The sequence below is a fragment of the Rhipicephalus sanguineus genome, chromosome 3, assembly GCF_013339695.2.
Source record: "Rhipicephalus sanguineus isolate Rsan-2018 chromosome 3, BIME_Rsan_1.4, whole genome shotgun sequence".
Lineage (NCBI taxonomy): Eukaryota > Metazoa > Arthropoda > Arachnida > Ixodida > Ixodidae > Rhipicephalus > Rhipicephalus sanguineus.
In genome coordinates, this window is record NC_051178.1 from 210,536,204 (window position 1) to 210,562,512 (window position 26,309).

Consider the following 26,309-nt stretch of genomic DNA (forward strand, 5'->3'; position numbering starts at 1 on the left):
GTTTAGCAGCGGCTAGCGACACTGAAAGCTCGTCCTTTGCGCGCGCTGGAGGGAAGGCCGGTGTTGTAACGTACGAAAACCTTGGCACATACGACTGGGACTACATTGCCGCGATGCTGGCGTCTGGTCCTCTATGATGCACAGCTCATTTCAGCTGCTATAACTCGAAGAAGGCACTCTCTGTAGGGCTAATGAAAACCTGAGGTGGCCATCGCTACCGAGTCATGAAAGCCCCTATTTAATTAGCTAAAATATCACAACGGTCGGTAAGCGCTACGAAGACGAAGGCAATCTGAGCGGGAGGATGCCCGAGACACCACTGTGGGTGCTCAAGTGTATTTCTCGCCGAGCTGAAGTGTTAAAGCTTGCGTTGCATGTTATAGAATATCTTCGGTAATGTAACTGGTTAGGTGTTAAATGGGCATTCCCTAGCGAAAACTTGATCGATTATCTAGCTGGAAGGCCCTCAAAGCACGCAATTGATCACTAGTAATTATCTGAATGCAAGTTGTTACGTACGAGTCCGATTTTATGACACCCACGCTGCTGCGAAGAAAAGCCTAAGTTTCTCTTCCGCCTTTCAACCGCGATAAAATAAAATAAGGCTATGTCATTCGGTCATGAAGGAAAGAGACACATGCAACGCTGCTAGAAAAATGAAGCGCTGGAAACACTGCATAATGCCCTACAGACTACAAGTAGCAACTTCTCTCAGCGGGACCGTCCTGATATTTTTACATAGGCTAAGATTTTTAGCAGAAAAAATGGCAAGAAAAACACATGTTTGGTCGACTGTACTGCTAAATATCAGTGTGGCATCTTATGCTGAGCAGCAACGTGTACTTCGATCCAGGTGCCATGTTTTACACACGCTAATAAGGCAACACAACGTACGTCGCTGTAGTTAAATGCTGTTCGTTTTTGTCAAGCTTACTACTGCATGGTGTAGGCTTGAGACCTCATATCGCATCATGCACGTTATATCACCGCTGCTAGTGCAAAGGCACCGTTAACGATCAACACGTGTAAATGTGCACATGTGTAGATGTTACCACGTTTAAAATGCCATAATACCAACATCAGTACAAAACTTGACACATTCTCGTTAGAGGACATGCCCTTGAGCTAAACGTCTGCCAGTAAGAACTAAGGTACAACAAGCTAAGGCTCAATCTACGCGATCTAGCAGAGCAGCACTCTCTGTCTTGTTTTCGTTGCGAAGATTGCGTTTCGATTTCGTTGCGTTGCGTTGCGCTAAGTCTTGCGCTCCCCGATGTAGGCCGCAAAGGTGCTCTACGTGATGGCCACCTAAAGTGGCCACTATATCGGATTCAATGAAACTGTTGTTACTAACGAGAATACCGCTACACAAATTAAACTTGGTGATACTTCAGAAATACGTTGCATGCGGCCGTCGCATTAGGGGCCACGCGAATACGGTCGCGAAGGATATTGGGTATGTCGATTGTGTATACGGTATGTGCATTCGCTTCTAGAAACAGAATCTATATTCAGTTTTCTGTTTTCCTCTAACGGCACTCATCCATGCACAATCGCGTGCACTCGGTCATACAGATCTCTGCTTGGTCATGCGACTGTCTCCGACATTTGCACAAACGTGCTGACTGCGAAAAATGTGTTCACCTTGAAAGCTCGGTTACCCGCGCCTTCCTTCCATCCGGCGATAAAAATCTAGACGCTATAACCACGCAATCGTCGATACGTGTCATGCATCGAGGACGATGCAGTGACAAACAAGCGGTGCCTCGAAATGGGGGTTCCCTATAGACAGACGCCAGATACACAGTGGAAAGAGCACTTCCGATATAAGTCAGCCGTGTCAAAGACAGATCATTTGTTACGAATAGGAGTCGGTGCTCATGTTCGTGACAGCTGTCGTTCTCCCTTCCTGCAGTGACGGGAATCAGCGTATGGACGTCGGTGCTTTCCATAGGCATTGTATGCACCTTCTACACAAGCATTGTGAGTATGCGCGGCCTTGATTAGCATGCTGTTGAAGCGTTAACGTGAGCTGAGACACAAGTGGCTGAATACCGTGTTTTTTTTCTGTTTTTTTTTGTTTCTCGGGCAGGGTGCAATCAAACTCTGTCTCAGTCGTGATCACGCGGCTAGTCGCGTCGCTGGGAGATTTTCGAGAGATAAAGGGAGGTTGCAATTGGTCAAGAATTCGGAAACACATATCCTCGTTCTTGCTTTTTGCCATTTCAAGCGTCAACTACAGACAGCTTTTATTTTCTGTTTTTTTATCAGTCAATACAATTTCAAACTATGCGATTTATATATGTGCCACGATTAGATTGCTTCTGATTTTGCTTTTCCTTTGATACTCGATCGGCAAGAAGATCGATGATGACGAGAAGGAAAAAAGAAAAGTTGTATTTTTCATCTTAATCTCTCGGCAGCATTCAGAAACAGGGATAAGAGCAGGGGTGATTTCAAGAAATGAGGTAGTCTACGTCCCTCTTTCTTGACTCATATTTGTATATCGAAATGTGCAAGAGCCAGACACATCACACACACTGCGCTTCATCAGTGTGCTTATTCGTTCTCGTTTGCAATCATGATTCTGAGGCATCAATAATACCAAGACGAGTTGCATTGGCCGGGGAAAACTGTGCAGAGTTTTGAGGTCGTTTTTAGTCAGTCGGGATAAGCGAGGGATAAATGCGTTAATGCTTATCCCGAGGCTTCACACTGCAATCTTGCCTTCCTTTAGGGAGGAATGAAAGCTGTCGTGTGGACGGACGTGTTCCAAATATGCCTCATGTTCGGCTCGATGCTGATGATCGCCATCCGCGGGGCATACGACATCGGCGGCATGAAGGTCGTCTACAACAGGGCCTCCGACGGAAACCGAGTCGAATTCTTCAAGTGAGTCCAGTTCTTCTATAAACATTGTCCGACGGCTCTAAGTCATCGTCCCAGTGGCCTCCTCCTAAAAATAACAACAGCTGCCAGTGCTATCGCTTCCCACGTTTTTATTTCATTTTTTTTTTCGCCGTCTAAAAAGCTTATAGTTCTGCACAATGCGAACGCAGACTAAGAACAGGCTCAAGTATAAGCACACGTGTTCAAAATACACACGAGAAGGTCTGAAAGCTCTGCACTGTAGGGAACCTCCTGTACTACTAAAGGGACACTAAAGTGAAGCAATAATTTAGTTTAGACTGATAGATTGTACTCTGGAAACTTTAGTGTCGTTAATTTCACCACCATAGGTTAATTAATAGGCGAGACAATCAATGTCGATAGTATCACTTTTAAATTTCCCGCCAAAATCTCCGATGGTGACGTCACAAATTTTAAAGTGTTTTTTTTTTTTGTCGTATTCTAGCCTTATTGGCTCAACGAAATTTCCTGAAACTGGGTATGTTAGGTCCCTGGCTCCCTCTGAAGATAATGTACTTCATTCTTGCTGATTAGGAGCTACGTAGGCCTTAGTAGATACTGTCAAAATCTGTGACGTCACGGTGACTGGTGCGGGAACTTCAATGTGGCGTCGCCACCCGCACTTTCTTTTTGCGCGTTTCCTCACTTGCCAAGCGTCTTCTCGCAGCAAGCGCGGTAGTTTTAGTATCGCGAAAGAGTAATTTGCTAATACGAGAAAAATCGTCTTTAGAGTCCTTTTAAGAACAAAACAAATCAATTTAATATAAGTACAAAGCCTTCTCGACTTCATTCAACTCCGAGTTTTATGTTAATCTTATGTCCTTCTTTCTCTATGTGTGCCGTAGTATCGCGCCCCTCTCTTTATCATGAACCAACACCAACTCGCCCAACTTTTTACTTTGCTGAATCTAAATCGTTCCACAATAATATTCGTGTAACTAACAGAAACATCCATTCACTCGAAATTACATTACAAACGGGCAGTACGTAGATGCCCTTCTTTTACCTATTCTCCCTTTATCTTCAGCAGGCTGGTGTTTTGTGCAAATCTCCGACTAATGTCATTTATATACGATCCTGTTCGATAAAAAAAAAAGTAAACCAGCTGTTTCTTCTTTTTTTTTTTTTTCCTTTTTCAATATCTGAGCACAACTACCTGCGAGAAAAATAAATGTGGACTTGGTGTTTTAGTATTATTCAAGTCAGTGGTTCTCAAATGGGGGTCCGCGAAGGCCTTTTCGGGTGTCCGCAAAGCCCATCATCAAAAAAAAAAAGAAAAAAAAAACGCGTGGAGGCGCACTATGTCCTTGACAGCGGCCCCTTCTAAATTTTGGTATGCTTCACCGCATAACGATATTGCATTGCGGCGGAGCTGATCTATATTTCCCCTTCTTCGTGAGATGGTTGTAATGCTTTTGTTGCAGTTTTCTACGACATATGCATGCGAGTATACTTTTTTCTAGGCTTGCATATTTGAAGAGCGAGCATAGCTAGAAACAGGTTTAATGTGGCTGCAGACCGCACAACTTAGTGGCAAGCTGTTGAGATCGAAACGGCGTGACACTTTCAGATTCACCATTCTTCGTCAGGGAGAAATAAAAGGCACCTCTTTCACGCTGCCCTTTCTTTCCTTGCACTGGAAGAGGTCCCTCATCGCTTCCACCAGTACACAAGGGGTCCCCGAAACATCCATGGATGAGAACCAGTGATTTAAGTAAAAGTAACTTATCGCAGATACCGAAACATTGAGGCAATACCTCAGGAAATTGCATTTGTGTTAAAGTAGCGAATATTTAGCCAATTTGTTTAGCACACTGATGTCTCGCTACCAATCACCTGATTTATTACACTTTATGGTTACGTTATTTCTGAGCCGATATAAAATATATAGCAACTTCGCAGAACTGTCACCCATTTTGAATGCCGACTGTTTTCATTTCTGCTCTATAAGTTTCCAGCAGACCCTGCGAACGTTTTATTCCTTGCGCCAAAAAATAGATTTCATACAGCAATTTTACTGGCACTTTATATCGTAACCTATTTGCCGAAAAGCCAAAGTGCATTAATATGGTGCCGCATGCCTTTGGCGCTCTCGACACATTCTGTATGTTCCCGTTTGTGCTGAAAATGCTCTGTATCACGTGTACAATATCTGATGGAACACTTGTTCTAATTGCTGGTTTGGCGCTTCGCTAACTTCCTGCTGGGCGCTTTCTTGCCCGCCAGCTTCAGCTTAGACCCGACTGAGAGGCACACCGTGTGGGGCCTCATCATCGGCTGCTTCTTCACTTGGATGTCGGTGTACGCAGTCAGCCAAGCGATGGTCCAGCGATACCTCACCGTGTCCACCGTCAAGGGCGCGCGAATGTGAGTTCGACGGACTATCCTTGTTCGTTTATGAAGATTTACGTAGCCTGTGGCGCTTGCTGTAATTGCTGATAACTTCGCGTGTTTTATTTATAAGCCTGATTTCGCCAAATGGTTGCGCTGGCTCCGGCACAAGCTAATTAGCGCAAGAAAGACAAACGACAAGTTGAAGAAAACAGACAGAACGCGTCCTGCCTGTTTTCTTCTACTTGCATCTTTTTTTTTGCGCTAATTAGTTATATCCGAAGTCTAATTCGCACCAACCAGCCCAACTCGCATCTCTAATACGCTCGAGCAGTTTGACCCACTTTCTGGAGCACATGGCCCACGCACATCAGTGGCATCGCAATAGCATGGACGTGCACAGAAGTTACGTGCAGACATACGTGACGAGAAACAACGTGAGATAGAACTATAGTTACATCTCCGGTGAAGCTTATTTCTATTCGAGGCATGCCAGTGCAGAGGCCAACGGTATAATTTTCAGCCGGTAAATGTGACCGTAAGCATGTGAAACCGCAAGCACTCGTTGGCTGTTACTGTTACAGAGCCATCTGGATCAACCTTCCTGGCCTGGCGTTTTTGATGTTGATATGCGCGCTGGCCGGCCTCGTCATGTACGCCAGGTACCAAGATTGCGACCCGCTGCTCACCAAGAAAGCGACAGCTCCTGACCAGGTAAACAGTTCTAAGCATTTATTATTGTAGGTGACGAAAATACTGTTCGTACGCACTTTTCTGATATAAACAAATTTTTACAGTCTATTTTTCATTTAAATGTTACTCTGATTGACTTCGTATAGACTGTATTCTTTATCTACACAAAAAATATAACAGGCTATCCCTTTGCAGGAGAAGCATTTTTTTTTTAATTTTTGTGCAGCACATGCCTGTGTAGCTTGAAGAGGCGGTTAAGCGCGACAATCCATAGCCTGAAGTTAGCTGGCTAATGAAGTCCCATGTTTTCCTAACATTAAGGCACGTGAACTCATACTTCTTGAACTTTTGTTCTAGCTACTTCCTCTCTATGTAATGGACATCCTGGGAAGCCTACACGGAATTCCTGGCCTATTTGTTTCGGGTATATTTAGCGGCGCTCTGAGGTAAGCTTGAAGGTATTTGTAGCAGTTCACATCAGGTATATGGGAGGGTACCATTCCAGAGTACAATACAGATGAAACCCGATTTAACGAAGTGATGTGCGCGCTCTGCGATGCGATGCTCTGCGATGCGATGCGTTGTGCCTCCCCTAGGACCACAGGCATATGACCGACTTCGAGGTTTCGTGCTAGCGCTACCGCAAACGGGAGTGCCCGTCACGTACTCCCTGCAGCGCTAACCGTTGGTTTCGAAGCTCAAGCCGTCACAACCATGCTGCTCAAACAAGCCAAGTCAAGCTGTCCGATTCCACGGGGTTTTGACGCTATACGGCATCAATCAACTCGCAGGTAACCACAGAGCCATTGCAAGACATCGCTTTCGACGCGGCGCCTAAGACGACACTACGCACGTCACGTGCCGCGAACGAGTGTCGCCTCACGCCAACAGCTTTGTCTACCACACCTGCGATCGCCGACGTCAGCGTTCATCTATCAATGCATGCTCAGAGTCATGTAGCACCTGCGTCATCATCTGATGTGCCAGTCCCAACGGCCACACAAGAACTGAACTCACAGAAGCAACGGATCCCTCTCTGCCAGGTGCACGAACGACATACCCGTCGAACGCCTCGAATGCCGATCAGTTACCACCAGAAGCATTGCCTGAGCAGCGAACTATCGCCAACGCTGTAAGCCCACCGCATCGTACATACGGTCAGCCAGCTCTTACTTCGTCACCTGATGAACCCTTGCTGGCACAAAAGCTCGACGCAGCTTCGCAGCTGTCTGGAATCAAGGAACGCCAAGCACTGCGCTACACGCGTCCGCCACGAAGCTCCTACCTACTAATCAAGAGCGACGTGCGGTTTCCAGTCAATGTGGGTCAAGTGCAGCAGTCTTTCTTCCATGCCGTCAACCTTCTTGCTCGTGTTTCAACAGAAGCCGCGTCCCATTGCCGCGTGCTCGCGCAGATCCACACACAAAAGGCCTCACCCGACACACGAAAGAGCCTCACCTGTACTACTACTGGCGGAGTAGTCCTCTACCCGTCCTTCGCGCCCGTCCTCTGCGCCACACTCAGCGCCGACCCTCCGAAAAAATCTAAGCACCCCTTCGCCACTCCACTTTCTCGACAAGGACTGTTTAATGGACGCTTTTTGACTACGACTCCGTCTAACACAGCGGGGGTCCCTGTCGCGTACTGGCGTGCCGACGCAGCGACGAGAACGAAGTCGGCGTAGTCGCGAGGAGGCGAGCGCGTGGACCATCGGAATAAAGCAGCTGGTTTTGGTAACGCGTGTAGCAGCATCCTTCTTCCTCTGCCTCTCTGCTACAAGTTCGTTAAATCGGGAAGTTCGTAAAATCGAGAAGGGGAATATTTGTTCTTTCGAAATCGACAATTTTAATGTTGCTAGACCCGCTGTACCGCTGTACAAAAAGATACCGCTGTACATCATTATTTACTTCTAACCCTCGCCTGCGCGTGTGAAAAGAGCGCGAGCGCGGCCTGGACGTGGCACCTTCCATGTCCGGGCTATCCAGGCCAGGTAGACAGTCACGTGAAGCTATGACAAGCTGCCGATATGCAAAGGCGGAGAGAACGAATGAAGTGATTGTGCGAGCAGGCCGAGCAACAAGGTTCCATCTTTTGCATAAACCGCAAAGCAGAGCAGTGTTCCGGTGGGAGCGTATACAGGGACCACCGCTGCCGCTAGCGAGTACGTTGTTCCTTGCATAGGTGCGGGGTGCAGCCTCGTCAAAATAATACTCGGCTAGATGTCTTAATGTGATAGTGTTAAAGCGAACGCTCGAAGAAAAGCCAATCTGTGTGAAAATTACAAAGGAATCCACTTTTTACTGATCTATATTTCAGGAAAAACTTCATTAAATCGAATTTGGTACCACGTTAGATACGTTAATTCGGGTTGATGGTAACATTGGACGATATGGTTACCTGCCGGGAAATGAAAATTGCTTCGTTAGGTTGGGAACTTCGTAAAATCGAGTTTCGTTAGATCGAGTTTTAACTGTATTGCAAGGCCTATGGAGCTGTGTACGAACGGCGATTGACATGAGCGTTCCTTAATCTCCGTTTCCGACCTTCTGGCATTTATGGAAACTAAATTGCCCAGTAAGTGCCGACATCGAGTCCTTTTCTAGGCATCTATGAGACTACACACTTCACTTTTCTTTAAAAAATATAACCTGCTACATATACTCACTACCGGCTTAAATGCACTACCGGCTTTTAATGGCAAAAAAGACGATGATATCGGCAACAGTATGCGCAAGTGCGCCAGGCGATTTCCAGCGAGAATTCTATTCGCCACGTTGTTAGCTAATGATAACAATTGTTGGGGTTTTAGGTCCCAAAACCGCGATATGACTATGAGAGACGCCTTAGTGGAAGGCTCTACAAATTTCGACCACCTGGGGTTCTTTAACGTGCACCTAAATCTAAGCACACGCGCCTCGAGTGCTTTGCCTACATCTAAATGCGGTCGCCGCGGCCGGGATTCGATCCTGCCACCTTCGGTTCAACAGTCAATCACCATAACCTTAGACCACCGCGGCGGGTCACGTTGTTAGCTTAAAGAATGCGTGCGCCCTGCGTTTCGTTATTCACAAGACCCCATCGGCAACTCTACAAATAACCAGGCTACGCAGGTGCAGGTGTTCGCAGTCATTGTTCAAACTTAATCTTAAGTGACAATGCCTCGGAAGCCCTCACAGATGACCCTCTTCTATCTTTATTCTCTGGCGCATGTGCCCATTTCAGCAATGCAGTAACGGATTCAAAGTGAGTCGTGGATACGCACCCTTAATTCCCACTTGTTTTCTAAGATGATTTCAGAGAACCGCGCTGCACAGATAACTCCGACACGGTGTGTAGAAGCGAGAAGCGTACGAGGTGCACCGGAGAGTTTGCATTTTCCCATACGGTTGCAATCTCGCAGCTTCTCGCCGTTCACAGGCTGACATACCATGCAGTCGACGCTCGCACGATATTATTTTTTTAAAGGGTGATGAATCAGCCCTGAATTCAATAATGTGTTTAGCACAGCGAGATTATTAGCTGTAAACGCCTCACGCAGCAAATACCAACTGTGCCAAATTGAAATTTTTCTGGTGTTCAAGTGTTACGAAAAGCAACGACTCATGTTGAAACCGAGGGAGTACAAAATGCGTCAGCTAGGCCGGGACAAATCGTTTTTGAATTTCAATTACAATTATTTATAGGCGTGATTAAGAATACTACCATCCTCACTTTTATTTTTTAATTTTTTTTTTGCAATCGTATATGTGGTCTTCGCCAATGTAGTTCGGAATACAACTAGTTCTGTAACTCAAATCGCCTGCTATGTGCTATCTTGTACGTATAGTCATATTATAGTGTGATGATGTTTGACGTGTGGCTTATAGCTTTATAGCCTAATTACATTAACTGTGTTTCACTGAACGCAGCACGGTTTCGTCGGGCGTAAACTCTCTAGCTGCCGTCACGCTCGAAGATATTATCAAGAGGATACATCAAGAGAGACATGAGCGACCGCTATGCTACGAATCTCACGAAGATGATTGGTACGTATCAAAAGGATCCTTGCCAAGAATGACGAAGCGTTCTTTTGGCGACATTACAACGATACCTAAGTTTAATGTAGAGTGCACAGGTTCAAATGAATGATTAATCATATCTTTGCTTTTTCTTTTTCTTATCAGCCATGTCGTACGGCCTGGTCGCCATTGCTCTCGTCTACGGAGCGCAAATGATGGGCAACGTTCTTCAAGTAAGCACTCTGAATACAAAGTATGGCAAGCGTTTATACTGCTTGCCACGTGACACAGTAGCTACAGCTTTTCAGGAGAGCTCAGTTGTTGACGAGCAGAGATGACTTCTTCTTTTTCTCTCATACTACATTACTACCACTTTAGCAAAATTTTGTACACTGCACAATGCCGAAGCTCGTGTCAACCTGTAGCTCTATCGGAATAACAATGACTAATAATTGCTGGGTATTGGCGTGCCAAAACCGCGATATGATTACGAGGACACGCCGTAGCGGGGGACTACGCATTATCTTGACGTGCACCTAAGAAGGGAATTTTGAGGGCTCGCTTCTTTGCTTGACACAACCTTACGTCCGAAGGTTGTAGGTTCGGTCCCAGCCGGCGGCAAGTTGTCGTTTCGTCCACTTTACTTTCTTCGCATCTATGTCACAATTAATACGATACACTTAAAACAGTACAATTAACGTCCCCTATACCCTCCTTGGCTTCGTTATCTCTTGGTTTTCGTTAAGGTTGACTCGCACTTAAATTTTAATACACAGGGGTTGTTTGCATTTCGCCCCCACCGAAATGCGGCCACCAGGGCCGGGATTCGAACCCTCGCTCTCTAGCTTAGCAGTGTGACACTCTACCTGATAAGCTACCACGGCCGGTAACGAACTGCAGTTATGTGGGAAGGACGAGTCTGTATCTCATGAACATCTATACGGAGCACTTTCGTGCGAGGCAGAATGGCGAGAGAGAAAGTTAGAGGCCGTTGGCTTCTGTGTATAGAAATTACATTCGTTTCTTTGAAAGACTGTTTCGCTTAGTTGATGTGATCAGAGCCATTCGAAAGCCCGGCGCGTTATATCTCTCTCTCCTATCGTTTATGGTCTTTCAATTCGCACAAATGTTGCATGCCGCCACGGTAGCTCAGCTGCCATCGCATTATGCAACTGAGCCTGTTGTCACGGGCGCGATTCGTGCTCGCGGTGGCCACATTTTCAGAATGAAGAAACGCTCAAGCACTTTTGATGTCGACGTACTACGTTTACATAACATTACACGGCCAAAATCGACGGAGAGCACTTCACTACGACGTTTCGCATAACTGTGGTTTGCTTTGAGAGTTTAAACTACCCAAATGAATAACTCATTGTAAGACCAATTTATTCGCTGACAATTGATCACACTAAAATGTCACCCATGTTGTCGACCTACAGACAAACAAACAACAATTCTACGTAGTTCACGGAAAGTGTGTAGCAATATATCACATCGTCTTCAGTGCCAACAAACTGCCAGTATTAAAATCATGTCGAGCTATATTTTACGAGTGCAGGTGCTTTTGTCAGGTGTTACGCCCCTTCACCTCTTGCACCTTTCTTCCAGTTGTACTCAAAATTAAATAAAGATTCAATTCAATTTAGCGGACTGGCATTACGTAAGACTACACCGGTATTGAAAATAAAGGGACGTTCTCATATATGGGTGTTTAAAAGAAAGGGGGGGGGGACGTGCAGGGCTGCCGGTTATTGGCAAGACAAAGAAGAGTGGTATTCAGGTGACTGCGATCTATTGCCTAACGTTCCGCCTTGCCGACGCTTATATTGACAACATCGCCACCGCGACAGTGCGGCGGAGCACCCCAAATGTAGAATGGTAGAGATCGTGGACGGGGTTCGAGATACGGTATGTGCGCGCTCGAGTAAGTCTAAGAGTCCTATCTCAGTGAGCTCAAGTGCATTAAGGCTGCTAGGCCGGGCCCGCGTTTGTTATACACGGTTGTACTCATCTTTATTTCTGCTCATTGAAAAGCGCACACGGGAATAAGGCCACTTAAATCTGCGTTTCAGGCTGCACTCTCCATCTTCGGAATTGTCGGCGGACCGCTTCTGGGTGTTTTCACGCTGGGCATCTTCTTCCCCTGCGCCAACAGCATTGTGAGTATAGTACATAGTGAGGCGAAAGCCTTGTATGACTCATGCGAACGTGGCCTTCAACGAAAATCCCGCGCGAGAGAAGCGAAGCAAAAATGATCACGTGACGTCTGTGGGGGAGCGAAAGCCATAATACACGAGGCATGACTGTGCATGTATATGATAATGATCAAATTAATGAGTCGTAATTTAATTAGAGATCAGTAAAAGATAATGAGAGAAATATATGTTAGTGAAAATTAATTAGTAGATGTTAGTGAACGCTGGATGTCGATTTAAAGTGCACGGTAAGATATATCTGTACCGGATGGATTTCGCCTTCGAGTTGTCTTAGGCGAATCCATGAGGGACCCTATGAGCTTCTTGTCGAACACCTTATTGTCACAAACGACGAGTCTGCAAAGAAGTACCCTAAAACAATGACTGGTAGTAAAGAATAAGGTGTTCTGAAGAAATCGATCAGTGTTTAACTAACGTGGAAGTTGTTGTATTATATATAAAGAAGCATTGTGAACGAGCGCCTTTATCGATTGGTTCAACTCTTTTACTCTCGTCCATCGCCTCTCTCCAGTGACTTCCTTATATCGCCCTCTGTTCTACGAAGAAGTCGTTTAAAAAACGCCTCCATGGCTCACCGCGGGCTATTAAGCCATCTATCCGACGCTGTCTCTCTGCACAAGACGTTAGCTAAAGCACGTTTTTCATAACATCTGCCGTTCATCTCATAAATACCAACCTGCAATGTTAGACATCTATTCGGGCAAGTTGGTTTAGACTCCTTCGATAGCGCAGCGCGAATGAAACAGGACAAGGAGGAGGAACAACGACATCGCAGGCACTGATGCAGCGCCCGTGATGTCGTTGTTTCTTCCCTTCGTCCCTGTTTTATTCGCGCTGCGCTATCGAAAAACAACAAAGTCGAATTATGCACTGTCATGAGATGCCTGTAATACGTGCCACAAAGTGTTATTGCCAGATAGCCACAACAAGCAACTGCGATGCTGTTTTTTGTCATACGCATACAGGGCGCCGGTGTAGGCACTATCACCTCGTTGGTGGCTTGTTTCTGGATCGGCTTCGGTGCTTTCGCCGCGAAGCCAGCGGTGCGCAAGGCCCCCGTATCGGTGCTCGGATGCATCGGCGACTACCTGAACGCCACGGGACAGGAGATTAACAACATCACCTACCCGAGGCCTGTCGACGTTGCTGCCGTCAAGTAAGCCTAGCTCACAAGGGATAGGGCTTGTCATCACTTAAGCAGAATGCATAGCGCGGAAACCGATTGGACGAGCGCTCGTCCCGTAGTCTTCTTCTGCTGTGTTTGTTTCTGCTCTATGTAAGTAAGCCTTTTGAGCACTTAAATAAGTGTGCGTGTGCCTTGTGAACTCACTGGACACTGTTGGTAATTTGCAACATGCGCCCTACAGTAAATAGTTAGAGCCAATTAGCGAAATTCTGTTAATAAGAAATATGAATTTCTATTTCTTTTGCAAGTAATGCCCGCTTTTATGAGAAATCCAGCATAGGCATTATAATCGTGCTATTTCCGGAATATCTAAAAATGGCCATTAACTCGTTGTTGTTGTTTTTTGTTTCAGTATCACAGGAAGCTGTGAGACAACATACATTAAGTTCACTGTTGCGGTATATGTCACACCTGTACAGGGCTGTTTGTATGCACTTACACATGGATACGGTCAGCGAAACAAAAAGCAATCGCCCTGGTTATCGTCGCCCGCACAGTCAGTGCCTCGCTCCACAACTTAACAGGACCCCTTAAAACACGGCGGTAGTGTTAGTATGAGTAGCATTAAAATTCATGCTATCTCATGCGGCGCATGCAACTCGCGCAAGTAGAGAACAAGACGGGTCGACTGCAGTTTTGAAGGCGTCTCGTTTCGCGACGCCTTCTTCCCTTAGCACAGTCTGTGCACGGCACTCGTTTAGTCGACGGCGGATGTGCTTCAGCCGCACGCTTGACATGTGATTTGTTGTGCCAGCGCTTTGTTCCTTGTTAAGATCAATCAATTAAAACGCAAGCGAAGCATCAAGCACTTGCATTTGTACATGTCATCCTAAGTGAACACTTACTATAGGTAGAGATCTAGAACTGCTCGAACAGCCCACAATTAGAAAAAAAATAACAATCCAGTGAAATCAATATATAGAAATTATATCACAGAATTAATGCGAAAGAAACGCTTCCAGTCTAAAAGCAGCTCGTTAAACATGTGCGAAGGGTGGCCAAAATTAGCGTTTTACTTCGTGAAGCTTGTTTCACGCGTGACTTCAACACACTACAATTTTTTTGTGCCCCTGTTTGTTTCAGTAAAGACATCCTGGTCATCTATAGGATTTCGTATGTCTGGTACAGCATGATCGGATGCGTCTTAGTTGTCGTCATTGGGCTCATCGTCAGCTTGTTCACAGGTACGTTCAGCAAAGGCAAATAAAAGAAATACCTCCCTCTGTTTGTCGCCTAGATATTAACAGCCTCCTTGACCTATGTTGAGCGAACTAACAAACCAAATGTTCTACATCGACAACATGAGATGAGATTACGCGACGTGTTTGTGCATGCAACCTTCTTTCAGTTTTATTCACATTAGGGCTATAGTTTTCGACACAAGGATTAACAAAAAAAGCCCCAATGCAAATGTCTTTACTGGACCATCTTGAATGTTTATATGATCAATGAAACCACATAGCAGTAAAATTTAAAAAAAGTCAAGGGACCGAGATAATGGTTATATGGAAGTAAGGCGAATAGGAAAAGAAATTGAACCTAAGCACGCAAGAAACATCTTAGTGCGGCAAAACAATAAATACAATTTACAACTACCTACACATACTCTAAGTCACCCATAGACTCTACGTGAGCACTGTATCGGTCGCGATATCTTTTTCCAATCAGTGAATGTCTGCTGCGTAACTGTCATTATTCTATGGCATAGCATTCTGACTTGCAAGATATAAAACGCCAAGTTACAACGAAATGTGGCGCTGCCTGTTTTGCAGGATACACTAGACCGAGCAAGGTGAACCCGCGGACGATCCACCCCATCTACAACTTCCTCTGCGGAGTGATGCTGCCATCCTCCCTCCACGGCAAATTCATGGTCAAGAGTGCGGTGAGTCGACATATACTTTGTGCTGTGTCGAGTCTGTGACGGCCTTGCCATAATAATAACCAACGAAAATGGCCTAAAATAACACCCCAGGCACAAAGATTGTTTTCCAGGAAGCCTTCGTGGTAACTAATATGCCCTTTCTTATGCACAGGGTAGCCACCTAGTCTAGCCGCTAGCTAACCCTTTTGACAATCCAATCCTCTTCTTTCACTCCTTGCTTCGCAGTTACCTCTAAAAAAATGCACTTTCTCTCTTGTTCGTCACTTGCCATGTTGCGGGTCGACGCAGTTCATCTTGACTTTTCTGACGCAAACATTGCATTGCTACTTACCCCGCGGGACATTGTTCCAAAGCACTGCAAAACAAGCAGTGAAAATAATTGACCAGGAAACAGAGAAACGTTTCAGGGGTTTTTATTGATAGAGTACCTTTCAAGCGAAGAAAATATCTGCGTCAGCCGTGTTCGTCATTCGCGATGGCGAAAGTTGAACCATTCACTAAGCATCTCCTCTACATAAAGGTAATTCGCGGAGCCACAACCTTTCGAACTCTTCGCTTGCTGTGCGAGAACTATAGATCGCCGATCACTAGTTAGCTGCAGGCTCCTTTGTGGTGCGTATGCGCCATCCTGATTTTTATATAGGGATCAAATATTGCACTCACAGTACACCCAGCCTAGGCTCTAAAGTGGCGAGGGACGATATGGTAGTATTACCGTAACCAGACACAGGCTCATTCATATCGACGACTATCGGAAGGTGTGCGCCACCGAGCCGCTCGCAAAACGCAAATAGTCGCTTCTGTCTAAAATCGACTGTTGGGCCAGCTGCTCGATTTCTCATAGGCGCGAGTGTAGTCGCAAAACTCGTGGACCTACCAGGTGCGCAGAAGTAGGACGACTTCTCATTTTACGAGGAAGGGTGACGCCGCTGTATTTCGGTGTGGCGACGGCTTCGTCGCCATACCGAAACCATTGTTCACAACTGACCACTATACACGCCTGCCGCTGTGAACGGTGGTCCCTTCGAGCCGTTGCCAGGTTGGCAGTCGCAATCGGTCGCGCGACCTCTGCCAATTGCCAGTCTGCCGTTCTACTTAGTGGTACGGGAAGGGTAAACTTTCTTCATTGTGTTCTTTTACTTTTACTTTGCACCACTTTAACGTATGTTAATTGCCAGTTCCAATGAGCTCTAACGGTAATATTTCCCTACGATGCGCGAAATTCAGTGCACGTGCTCATGAGCGAGAACTGCAAGCAACTGTCAGCGGTACGGCACACTGCGTACGTGCAGCTGCACGAATGCGTCGGCGGGAATTTGCGGAAAGAGGGAGAAGCGCGTACCTTTCAGAGGATGGCAGATTTGGGGTGAAATGCATTCATGCATTGGGAGACAGAGGAAGGCGACGGAATGATTCTGCCCACCAGTACCGATGAACTGGTGACGTTCACCGAAACGTTTCAACATCAGCGTTTTCGCACCCTACCTTTATCAAAATGACGTCGCTGCGGCCGAAAATCTACCTCGCGGCCTTGCGCTATCAGCCGGTTGCACAACGGCAATGCCGCAGCTAATTATATGCGTCGCATTTCACTAAAATTCAAGCGGAATTGAGCTTAAAGACGGTTGTTTAATTTGTTTTTCTATTTTCTTATGGGAGGTACAGCGTTGAACGCAGCGTGGTGGATCAGGAGGCTTTGTTTTCCAGCTTTGTTTCCTTGCAGCTGACACATATCCTCTCAGGATGGTGACCCCTAAGTAGAACAGGAAGACAACACTTGCATTACTTTCGAGCATGAAACTTCGCGTAACAAGGCTCACCGTCCACTAAAGATAGCGGTCACACGGAGCAAGTGGTCAAGGCAAACATTAAATTTTTTTTTTCACTAAGCAATGTCACACTTTGTAGGCGCAGTGAAAGAAATAATTTTACGGGGAAACACAAGCCGCTTTCCCACTCCCCTTTTCTTGGCTGCATTATTGTGTTTCCCATTCGCAGCATGCTCACAACCACGAAGCAGCGACAAACAGCACGTGACGCGCTTAACACACCAGGAATGCTCTAGCATGAAACGAGGCTGCGCTTACAGAGGCACTGCGCTCGCATTTTGCGCACTACATTCGGGTTCTTGACAGCAACGACTGAAGTAGCCTGTATTCTATCAAGGAAGTAAGCAATGGACGGCAGTATCTCAGGCATGCAAGGAAAAAGATTGTACTTACGGCCAATTCATGATTTCGTTGTAATTTTCATACATCGATTTTATGTAGCTTCTAACGTAGACTTCAGTTGTAAAACACAGAAAATACTGAAAATGTGGCAGTGTTCGCTGAAGACGAGGAAGCGTTGAGCTGGCGCATCTTCAGCCGACCTTGCAGTCTCATCGAATGAGGCCAATTATGATTTTTTGCATTGAAATAAATAATTTGTCCCTGACGCAAAAGCATATTTCGCTCGCTCACGCGAGCCACCCAAACGTCCGATTGCGAAATTGGCTGTATCGTTGTACGGCGAACCTGAAAAATAATTTTGCGCACAGCTCGTCCGGTGTGCGGACCTGGTGCAGTCTTGTTTTTCCTTCTTTCTCCTTCATACGGCGGCTCTCCAAATTCACCGCACAGCAAGAAATACCGAACGCACGCCAGTCGCTAGTGACTCTATAGTTTTGTTTGTGCAGCATTGCTCTGCGATTTTCTTTAAACCCCTTGAACTGCCTTGCATAGAGACGTTATCTGTGCGTTTTGTTGCCTCGTTCTCGTGTGCACAACACCGGAGAATCCCCGCAGCGCTTGTTGTATTCTGTTGCCATCCCATTTGCGCTACCACTATAACTGATTCTAATCAACTCGCCCAGTTTTAAATTCTGCTACAACACTATTACAAGATGGCACATCAAAGAACCCATGCCACAACCCTCGCCATTTCATGAAGTACCACCTCTGCAGCAGGAAGGCATTAAAACTAGCGCATGCACAGTGGAAGCCTGGCGGTTTTTGTGTCGCCATAGAGCGACAAACTTGCTCTCGTCATTTTCGATGGAGCTCCTTGGTGTGCCGCTGCCGTCTCGCGGTTACAAGGGCCAGTGTTTTCGCAGCGCAGTTAAGGTCAACGCTAGAACGCATACTACAGCAGTGAACGGCACCTGTACACTAAGTTCTACTAATACGCTCTGCTGTGCTTCAAGGTTACGTTGAAGCTTACCGACCACGTTCACCCTCATTCTAGCACGTGCATATGGGCGGGCATACGAGCTGGTGTTTGGTATTCCGCACAACATATAACGCAGCCGGTAGGAACACGCGAAACGACTGATTGCGTTGCCGTGTCTTTCAATTGTCTTGCATCTTCTAGCTGCTCTGTTGATGCGTATGCAAAATTACTGATCCGTTGCAGCTTGCGACTTCCACTGACGGTGGTTGGAGGACCTATACCTTCAGAGAGCAAACCGTACATAATATTGACTGGAAATCTCAATATTTTAATATTATACGCACTAAACGCACTAAACGCACTAAAGGAATTATTTTATCTTGTTTGTCTTTTTGCCCCTTTGCTGTGCAGGACGAGTACGAGGTCGAGCACATGATCGAGCTGGGAAGATCGAAGAAGGCCTATCTCGACATTTCTTCCGGGGGAAAAGACAATGCGGGCTTCGCCTCCAGTGACGAGAAGCCCAGCATCAACGGCCTCGTGGCACCGGCCGACTCCTCCAAAGCAACGGTGAACAGCGTCGCTACGAACGGCAGCATCGTTCATCGACGCTCTATGCCAGGCGTCGTCACTTCCAGCCCGGAAATGATCGCCTTTCGCCCAGTCACGAATGAGTACTGGCAAGCGCCATCGACAAATAGGGACGTCGCAAATGCTTACTCGAGCGATGCTTCGGCGATGGCTTGCGCAAAATCTGCGCCCCCTGCGCTCGATCAGCAGACAGCTGGAAATGCGGCCGTAAGCACTGCCGAGGACGCCAAAAAGCGGATAAATGTCGACTCAACGGGACTTTCTAGAGCGCCTTCGGCAGGCCGAGATACGCGCACGAAAAGCGAATCCGACGATCCCGACAAAAGCCCGGTGACCACGATCAGGGAGCCCGGATCAGTCGATTCGTCCCCATCCCATAGCGTCCACAGGTCGCGACGCTCCGGGTCTTCTAGGAGGGAGAAGCATCGCCGGACGAGGCATTCCTCGTCACCAGACTCCAGGCGCAGGCCCTCGCCGCCGAAGTGTGAACCAGCGGGCAATGAATCAGCGACAGCATTCTGAACATTTTGTCATTTCCTCCGAATCGTGATGGTATGCGCTGGACGCACTGACAGTATGCTATACATGTTAAACCCGAGTCGCACTTTCACATTTCGGGCAGCAGGTCACAGTGGCGGTCGCCTGTATTCGTCGTATTTTACGGCTTGGACTACGCCGGCGACGAGTTTTGAGAGCAATGCGATTGTTATATGACTGACTTGGAATGCCCGATCGTAACTGTGACGTTAGTTTTCGCAAGATGAAAGGGCGCCGAGCTATTTTACTCGCGCATCCGGAGACGGCGCAAACAACTATTCCTGCTTGCAGCCTGGAAACCAAGAGCGCTTGCAGGTTCAATTTTCATCCAATCGCCTCCTACTTGTTGTTCTGTTGATTTGTTCATTGTTGTGCCTCAGTCATACGCAATAATACAATTATTGTAGCCGAAAATTGCGTCATATGGTAACGAAATTTTCTGCAACCTCACAAAGTTCGCTGCGTTTCAGCGGCGTAAAAGTACAAAAGAAAACGCATTATTAGATGGGCGCTGTGTTAAAATATACGTTTGCGGCGTGTTGTATACTTGGAGTGACGTTAAATTCGAATAAAATGCACAGAAGTCCAATTACTTTCAGTAAACAGTGTGATTTGACGGCCCATCGCTGATCCTCCTGTGGACTGTCCGCATCATCTTGCGGAGTGACTCTAACGAGAAGCTGCGATAACGTTAGAAAATAGTTACGTTCACGCTGTGCAAATAGAACATAACGTATAATCGCATCATAGTGACGAAGCAAGCCTCTCTGTTACGTCGCATTCGCACGGGTCAGCACGTACACCAGCATGGCTCCACGAGACCATTTTCCGCGACGCAACTGTGCCCGGCCTGCAAGACCTGCGGTGACATCGAACACTACTTGCTTAAGTGCGGTGAACTTGAGAAAGCTCGTCAATGTTTCCTTGAAGCACTGCAACGTTTAGGCTCGCCATACAACAGTGTAAATGGTATCGCGTTTCCGCGTGGTCACTGGACATTCAGGAAGGAGGTGTCGCGGCTAATTTTGAATTTTTTAAACGTTACAGATCTCGCATGTCACTGGTGATGAGTGACACTTATGTAGGGGCGTGGTGTAGTGATATGGGGGTCCGGCAAAACACTGTATGCGGGATAGCTCATAGGCCGCCGGCATGGGCATTTTTGCGTAGCGCTACGCGCGACTTCTTGGTAGTCTGCCTGCGCTTACTCGAATATAATCTCAAAGGAGGAAACCGGGCGGGGCAACTGCCTGCAACTCTCGCAAGGCTAGATCCGCCGGCAACCTACAACATCCTCCTCCGCCTTCTCCTCCTCATCATCATCATTGAACGGGTAAGGAATACAAGATCACACATTTGCACATGATTTTACGTGGATTTACACAGGCTTTTAAGTTGACGCCCATCCGAGGACAAAGGATGACGACCATCAGTAACTCATCGTGGCAATTCAAGGAACTGACGTCACATTTGGACTCATCTGAGCGGATGATAAGGGCCGCAACCACAGGCGCTTCTAAGCTCAACGAGCGAAGCCAAATGCGTTCTCAACAAATCGCTTCGCGAACTCGCTCGGTACACTGCCGAGAAAGGCATACCGTTTGGTCTTGTGGGCTATGTTTAGCGAGCGGCTTCGATGAAGGTTTAACACACTGCGTTAGTGCTTGGTACATGGCCAGGGAACTAGCGACGTGCTCAGCTTTTCGAACGCGAGTGTTCGTTGTGCACGCCGATCACGCGCGAATGTGTCGTACTACCTGCTGGCGTGTCTCTCTTTGGCCGAACTCGGTCAGTTTCATATAATCCCGCCTACGTAGCTAGCTTTCTGCGGCACTTAACGTAGTAGCATTGTTATTTGACGCCATTGCAACGGAAGCAGCAGGCGGCGTGCAAACATCGCTGTTGTACGCTTAAACTGCACGCGGGAGGCCACGAGATGTCATAGGCCAATCCGACGCAAAAAAAAAAAAAAAAAATCGATGTGGCAAAGCTGCATTGTTGCCCAGATCGTCACAACAAATAGCTCAGAGAATGGCGAAATGCGCCGTCGCATGGGGATGCTAGAAAAACTAGCTTTTCGTGACGTCATTTCCATGACATACCTGCACGCGAGAAATTCTTGGCGGAGTCCCGCAAAAGCTACTTTCTCGTTATAATTGTATGTAAATACGCACAAATATGCGGCATTGCATGCATGTAAGTGTTATTTTTGCAGTGTTATGATTAGAGGCCGGATTTTTAGGCCCTAAAAAAGCTCGTTTTAGGCGCCAAAAATAGGCAGGCAAGACAATGTTTTAGGCTTCCAAAATCGTAAATATAGGCACAATAAATTTTCACATAAATGCAAATAATTTCAAACGAAGACGTGCGCGACCTCTATCTACGACAGGAAAACAAAAATGTTATTGCTTAAGATGGCACAAAGGCGCCAACATTTGAACATAGCGTGCGTTGTCCCGCACGGTTCGCACTCCCGTGTTCTGCAGAGTGAGTCATGTGTCCACTGTCGAATCAGCACATTCCTGGCTGTCTTTCCGGCATTACTGAGAAGTGCAGAGCAGGAGCAGACAGCCAGATTGCTAAAAGACCAGAAGGGAGGGATTCCTCCTATTGGCCGGGTCGAATTGCGTAGAGCCAATTCCTCCCCTGGCAGTGAACCACTGGCGTAGCCAGGGGGGGGGGTTTCAACCTTCTCCTCTCCCCCGAAACTTTTCAGTTTTGCGTGTGCGTATATACACGCACACATACAAACATACAAACGCATGCACGAACATATATAAAGTATGGTTGTCAACTGCCCCCCCCCCCCCCTGAAAAATATTTCTGGCTACGCTACTGCAGTGAACGCCTTAAAAAGTAAATTACAAACAAAACAAAAGCTGCGTGCAGTTCACATTTTTCTTTTCTTTTTTTTTTTTTTTTTTTTGCTCTTCACTCTCCACTGACGGCTCTCCGCGGTTTCGCATTCGCCAACCGCTCGGGCCACGTCAGCGCGGCGGCAAATGCTCGCCGTCGTGTCCCGCTTCACTGCTGACAGCGGTTGGTTGGTTGACCTAGAGGACTAGAGTTGGTTGAACTAGAGGACTATAGGTTGAACCCCATAGTTCCCAACAGTCAATCTTACGCGGTAACATGGATAGTGGTCTCAAACAGCACCCGGGAGCGAAACTTGAGGCTAAATAGCGTTCATATAAGCGCTAATTTTGAAAATAGGCATTTATAGGCATTTGCAAGCATTTAGGCACGAATGCCAAAAATAGGCATTTATAGGCACTATAAAAACACTATAAAAGCCCTTCTTAACCTCTAATTCATGCTCATATGCCAAAATGGCGCGATAGGAGCGCAGGGAACAAAATAGGCATTTGCCTAAAATCCGGTCTCTAGTTATGATTTATTTTTCTCATAGTTTCGTTATTTTTGTATACAGCAGTGTTTAGCTCATTTTATTTTAATATACTTTTGTTGTTTTGTTCTTTCCTTTCTTGGCCATTTTTACTTTTATTTGCTTTTTCTTTCCTGTTCATATTCCGTGATAATTTTACTTCATTTTCTGCGCCCTTTAATTTCAAACCATTGTTAACGTCAAAAAGCATTACCACCTGCATGGGTTCCTGTTTTCTGTGTAAGACATGTTTATCGGAAATCTCACCATGAAACGCTTAAGGCTACAGCTTCGCCAACAATCTGTTGATGGTGTACCATCGAAATGACCATCCTAAAGCAAAGAAATGTGCGGCGACGACCGTAAGCTAGTGGGAAGCCCATTTGACAGAATGTCAAATGGACCTGCGGAGAGCGATGATGAGGGCGGAGCAGCGAAAGAACCATCTCGTGTACGTGAAAGGGTATATAATTGAAGAGAGTGCAATGACGGTAGACCAGTGGAAGGGTCATCCAAGCCGTGGCAGTGGTCAAGCAGAGCACCTGATTTCAATTCGGGAAGTACTAGGCTCGATTGACGCCTGACATTTACCAGTTTTCCTAATGGGAAGAGAAGTGCCTCAACCTGGAGCTCGGTGGTGTCGGCACAAATCTCGAGAAGGTGGACTGCCTCTTCCGTTCTCATTCACTCCGCTTCCCCTCCCGAGCCACCATGACGCTGTGCTACGCTCCCTTATTAGTTGCAGAAGTAAGCATCTTTCTAAACCTCAAACCATCATCAAGGTGGCGGTGGAATAATCTGAACGAGGCCGCCGCGCTTCGAAATTTTTGGTCGTCCATTACGTTTCTTTCGGCAGATGACGCGGATCATTGAGGATGGTGCGCATGAAGTCAGTGGTGTGCGTAAATTCAGAGGTGTAATCAGGACTGGACGTGAAACAAAAGGAATGTGGGATGCCATTGGGCGCTCACGGGAAGACGACAAATGAAGCTGTAAGGGGGATATGGGATAGACAAGTTTTGAGGTGAGTGAAGCTCAAAGGAAAGTGAGGTTCCAAAAGAGGCTAAAGAATGTGAAGGACAATACATGGGCAGAGGAGCTGTTCCGGTATATGTATAGGAAGCTCGTTGATTCACAAAGAACTAGGTGGCTCACCAGCAAGTATACGGCTGGCAGCGTGAGAGATATGGTAACAAATGGCGTTAAGCGAAAAGTGAGAGAGGAGGAGAAGATTTATCAGAGAGCAGCGATGGGGGAAAGGCCGACTATGAGTAACTACCGAAAGCGTACAGGCGAAATAAGAAGGGAGGCATTTTATGACAACTCAAAAGGAAGCGCTTTACTGTTCGAAGCGAGGTCGGGTGGCCTTAGAAAGCGTAGTTATCAATTAAGCGAGATTCAGCAAAGAAGAAAAACTATGTACTTAATACCGTGGGAATGCTAAGGAAACGAAGGAGCATGTTTCATCTGAATGTGAATATATTCACCCGTCTGTAGAAAGCAAGCGCGCGAGGGGGAGGCAGCAAGTTTAGTTAGGTGGGCAGATGAAAGAAGTTCGCGGGGATAACATGGCCACAGCAAGCAAAGGAGCGGGTTGATTGGTGAAATATGGGAGAGGCATTTGCCCTGCAGTGGGCGCAGTGAGGCTGCTGCTGCTGCTGCTGATGATGATGATGATGATTATGATGATGATGATGATGATGTATATGTTTGGGCACTAACCTAAGGGAAACCTTGGACTTTGGAAACGCCACTCGAAATGCAGACACGTCCATGGTAGCAATAATCACCGTTTCGCCTCATGAGAGGAAGAATGAATGCGACAGCAACAAATTGCAATGTTATACGAAGTAAGGCTAGCAGCTAACACTTTTGGATTTGGTCTCGCGTAACTCTACAAAACGCTGTTGTAAGGGAATACGGCCGGTCCAGGGAGCGAAGTGGTTTTCATGCTGTCTGTCGTCTCAACGCGAAGTAAGCTGTGAGAGCAGAGCACGTGAAAGGGTATACGAGCTGTCTACTGATGTCTGTCGAGATAGCGCGCGCGCCAGCGCTCGCGAACACACTTCTATTACGAAAACACTTGTCGGTTTCATTGCACAAGCTGTGTGCTGGATCTTGGTGTATCTTGAAGTAAGGAGTTTATAAAGCGCACTGGAAAGTTCAGTTCTTAGTACGAGGGCTCGTTAGTACGGTCTGGCCCGAAATTTCAACAGCCCGCGATCAGTATATCTGCGCGCGCATTGCCGTGACCGCCTATATGTGCGAAATTGCACAGTTCATTCACATTTTCAGAATGTCAGTGCAGAAAGCAAGCCCTCTTACCTTAAAGCTGTGCTTGCTGTTGCAATTCCACTTTATTTTCTTCCGCTGTGTTTTTTTCAATTCCTTTATTTCACTCAGAAAGACGTACTTACTGCGTCACGTATGCAATGGATGACGTCACGGGCAATCTTGCGCCTGCCTTTCATTAAGCATGTAAGTTGCATTGCACCAAACTTCCTGCAAAGATTCCTTTTTAACACGAAAGTGTTTTATGCCAGGGGTCCACCAAGTACATCCATCACGGATATGACGTTGATAAAATGGACGCCAACGGGTGAGAAAGAAAAAAAACCAAGAAAAAGATACCCAGCTGGGAATCGAATCCACGACGTTGCGGCCGCGACGGCAAGCGCCCGACGCCCTACCGACTAAGCTAACTCGGGAGATGCTAGACACGGCGCGAACGCGCCTTATATCTTTCACACATTCTCTTTCGCGGCGGAGCGGGGCGGTGCCGCCGTCTGTGAGATGTGAAAAGAAGTAATGCTTCCCGATCGACACTTACTAGCGCTTGATTGCACGCGATATCGGAGGTCATGGTTAAAGCGTCTCGATACCAGAGAAGTAGATTGGCCGCGCTGGCGTCGCCGAGGCACCCTTGACGCAGTTACGTTCTTTGCCTTTGGCTTCGTGTTAGCGTGCGCCGGCTCATCGGCGTAGTGCAGCTTCCACGTGTACCAACTCCGCCGCCGACTGCTTCAATTGCGAGAGCACCGACTGTTGCAGAAAGGACGCGATTTCGACGGGCGAATGTCGTGCCTTGGTGGAGCGAGAGCAGCGACTGCGAGACAGAGGCCAGCGGGACGCACGCGTTTGCGGCTCAGGCTACGAACCTCTACCTCCCGTGTTGCTGAAACGCAGTGTGTGTTGTGTATGCACGAGCACAGGCGTCGGCTACCCATTACTAGAAAGCGCACACCGTGCCGTTTCTCTCCTTAATTGACGACGCTTTGAAGAAGTGCATACCGGGTACCAGTGTTGATTATGAGCTTCTTGATATCATCGTTACGCGGGGTTCACGATTCGCTGTGTCCAAATATATGTTCACACCGTCAGCTACCACAACGGTTTAATCATGATCATGGGCGTTAGTCGTCGCGAT

At 46.9% G+C, this 26,309-nt stretch overlaps 1 protein-coding gene across 1 annotated transcript in view; it reads left to right on the top strand.

Annotated features, from left to right (window-relative positions):
- The window catches only part of LOC119388215 (sodium-coupled monocarboxylate transporter 1-like), a 49,092-nt gene extending 23,721 nt beyond the window's left edge, over window positions 1-25,371 (top strand). Inside the window, 13 exon segments of the mRNA XM_037655882.2 lie at window positions 1,916-1,983; window positions 2,738-2,892; window positions 5,137-5,277; window positions 5,826-5,955; window positions 6,292-6,380; window positions 9,843-9,900; window positions 9,902-9,959; window positions 10,098-10,165; window positions 12,005-12,091; window positions 13,114-13,304; window positions 14,418-14,518; window positions 15,107-15,219; window positions 18,781-25,371. Coding sequence (XP_037511810.1) covers window positions 1,916-1,983; window positions 2,738-2,892; window positions 5,137-5,277; window positions 5,826-5,955; window positions 6,292-6,380; window positions 9,843-9,900; window positions 9,902-9,959; window positions 10,098-10,165; window positions 12,005-12,091; window positions 13,114-13,304; window positions 14,418-14,518; window positions 15,107-15,219; window positions 18,781-19,482 — 1,961 coding nt within the window. The 3' untranslated portion in view covers window positions 19,483-25,371.
- The last annotated feature ends 938 nt before the right edge of the window (window positions 25,372-26,309 follow it).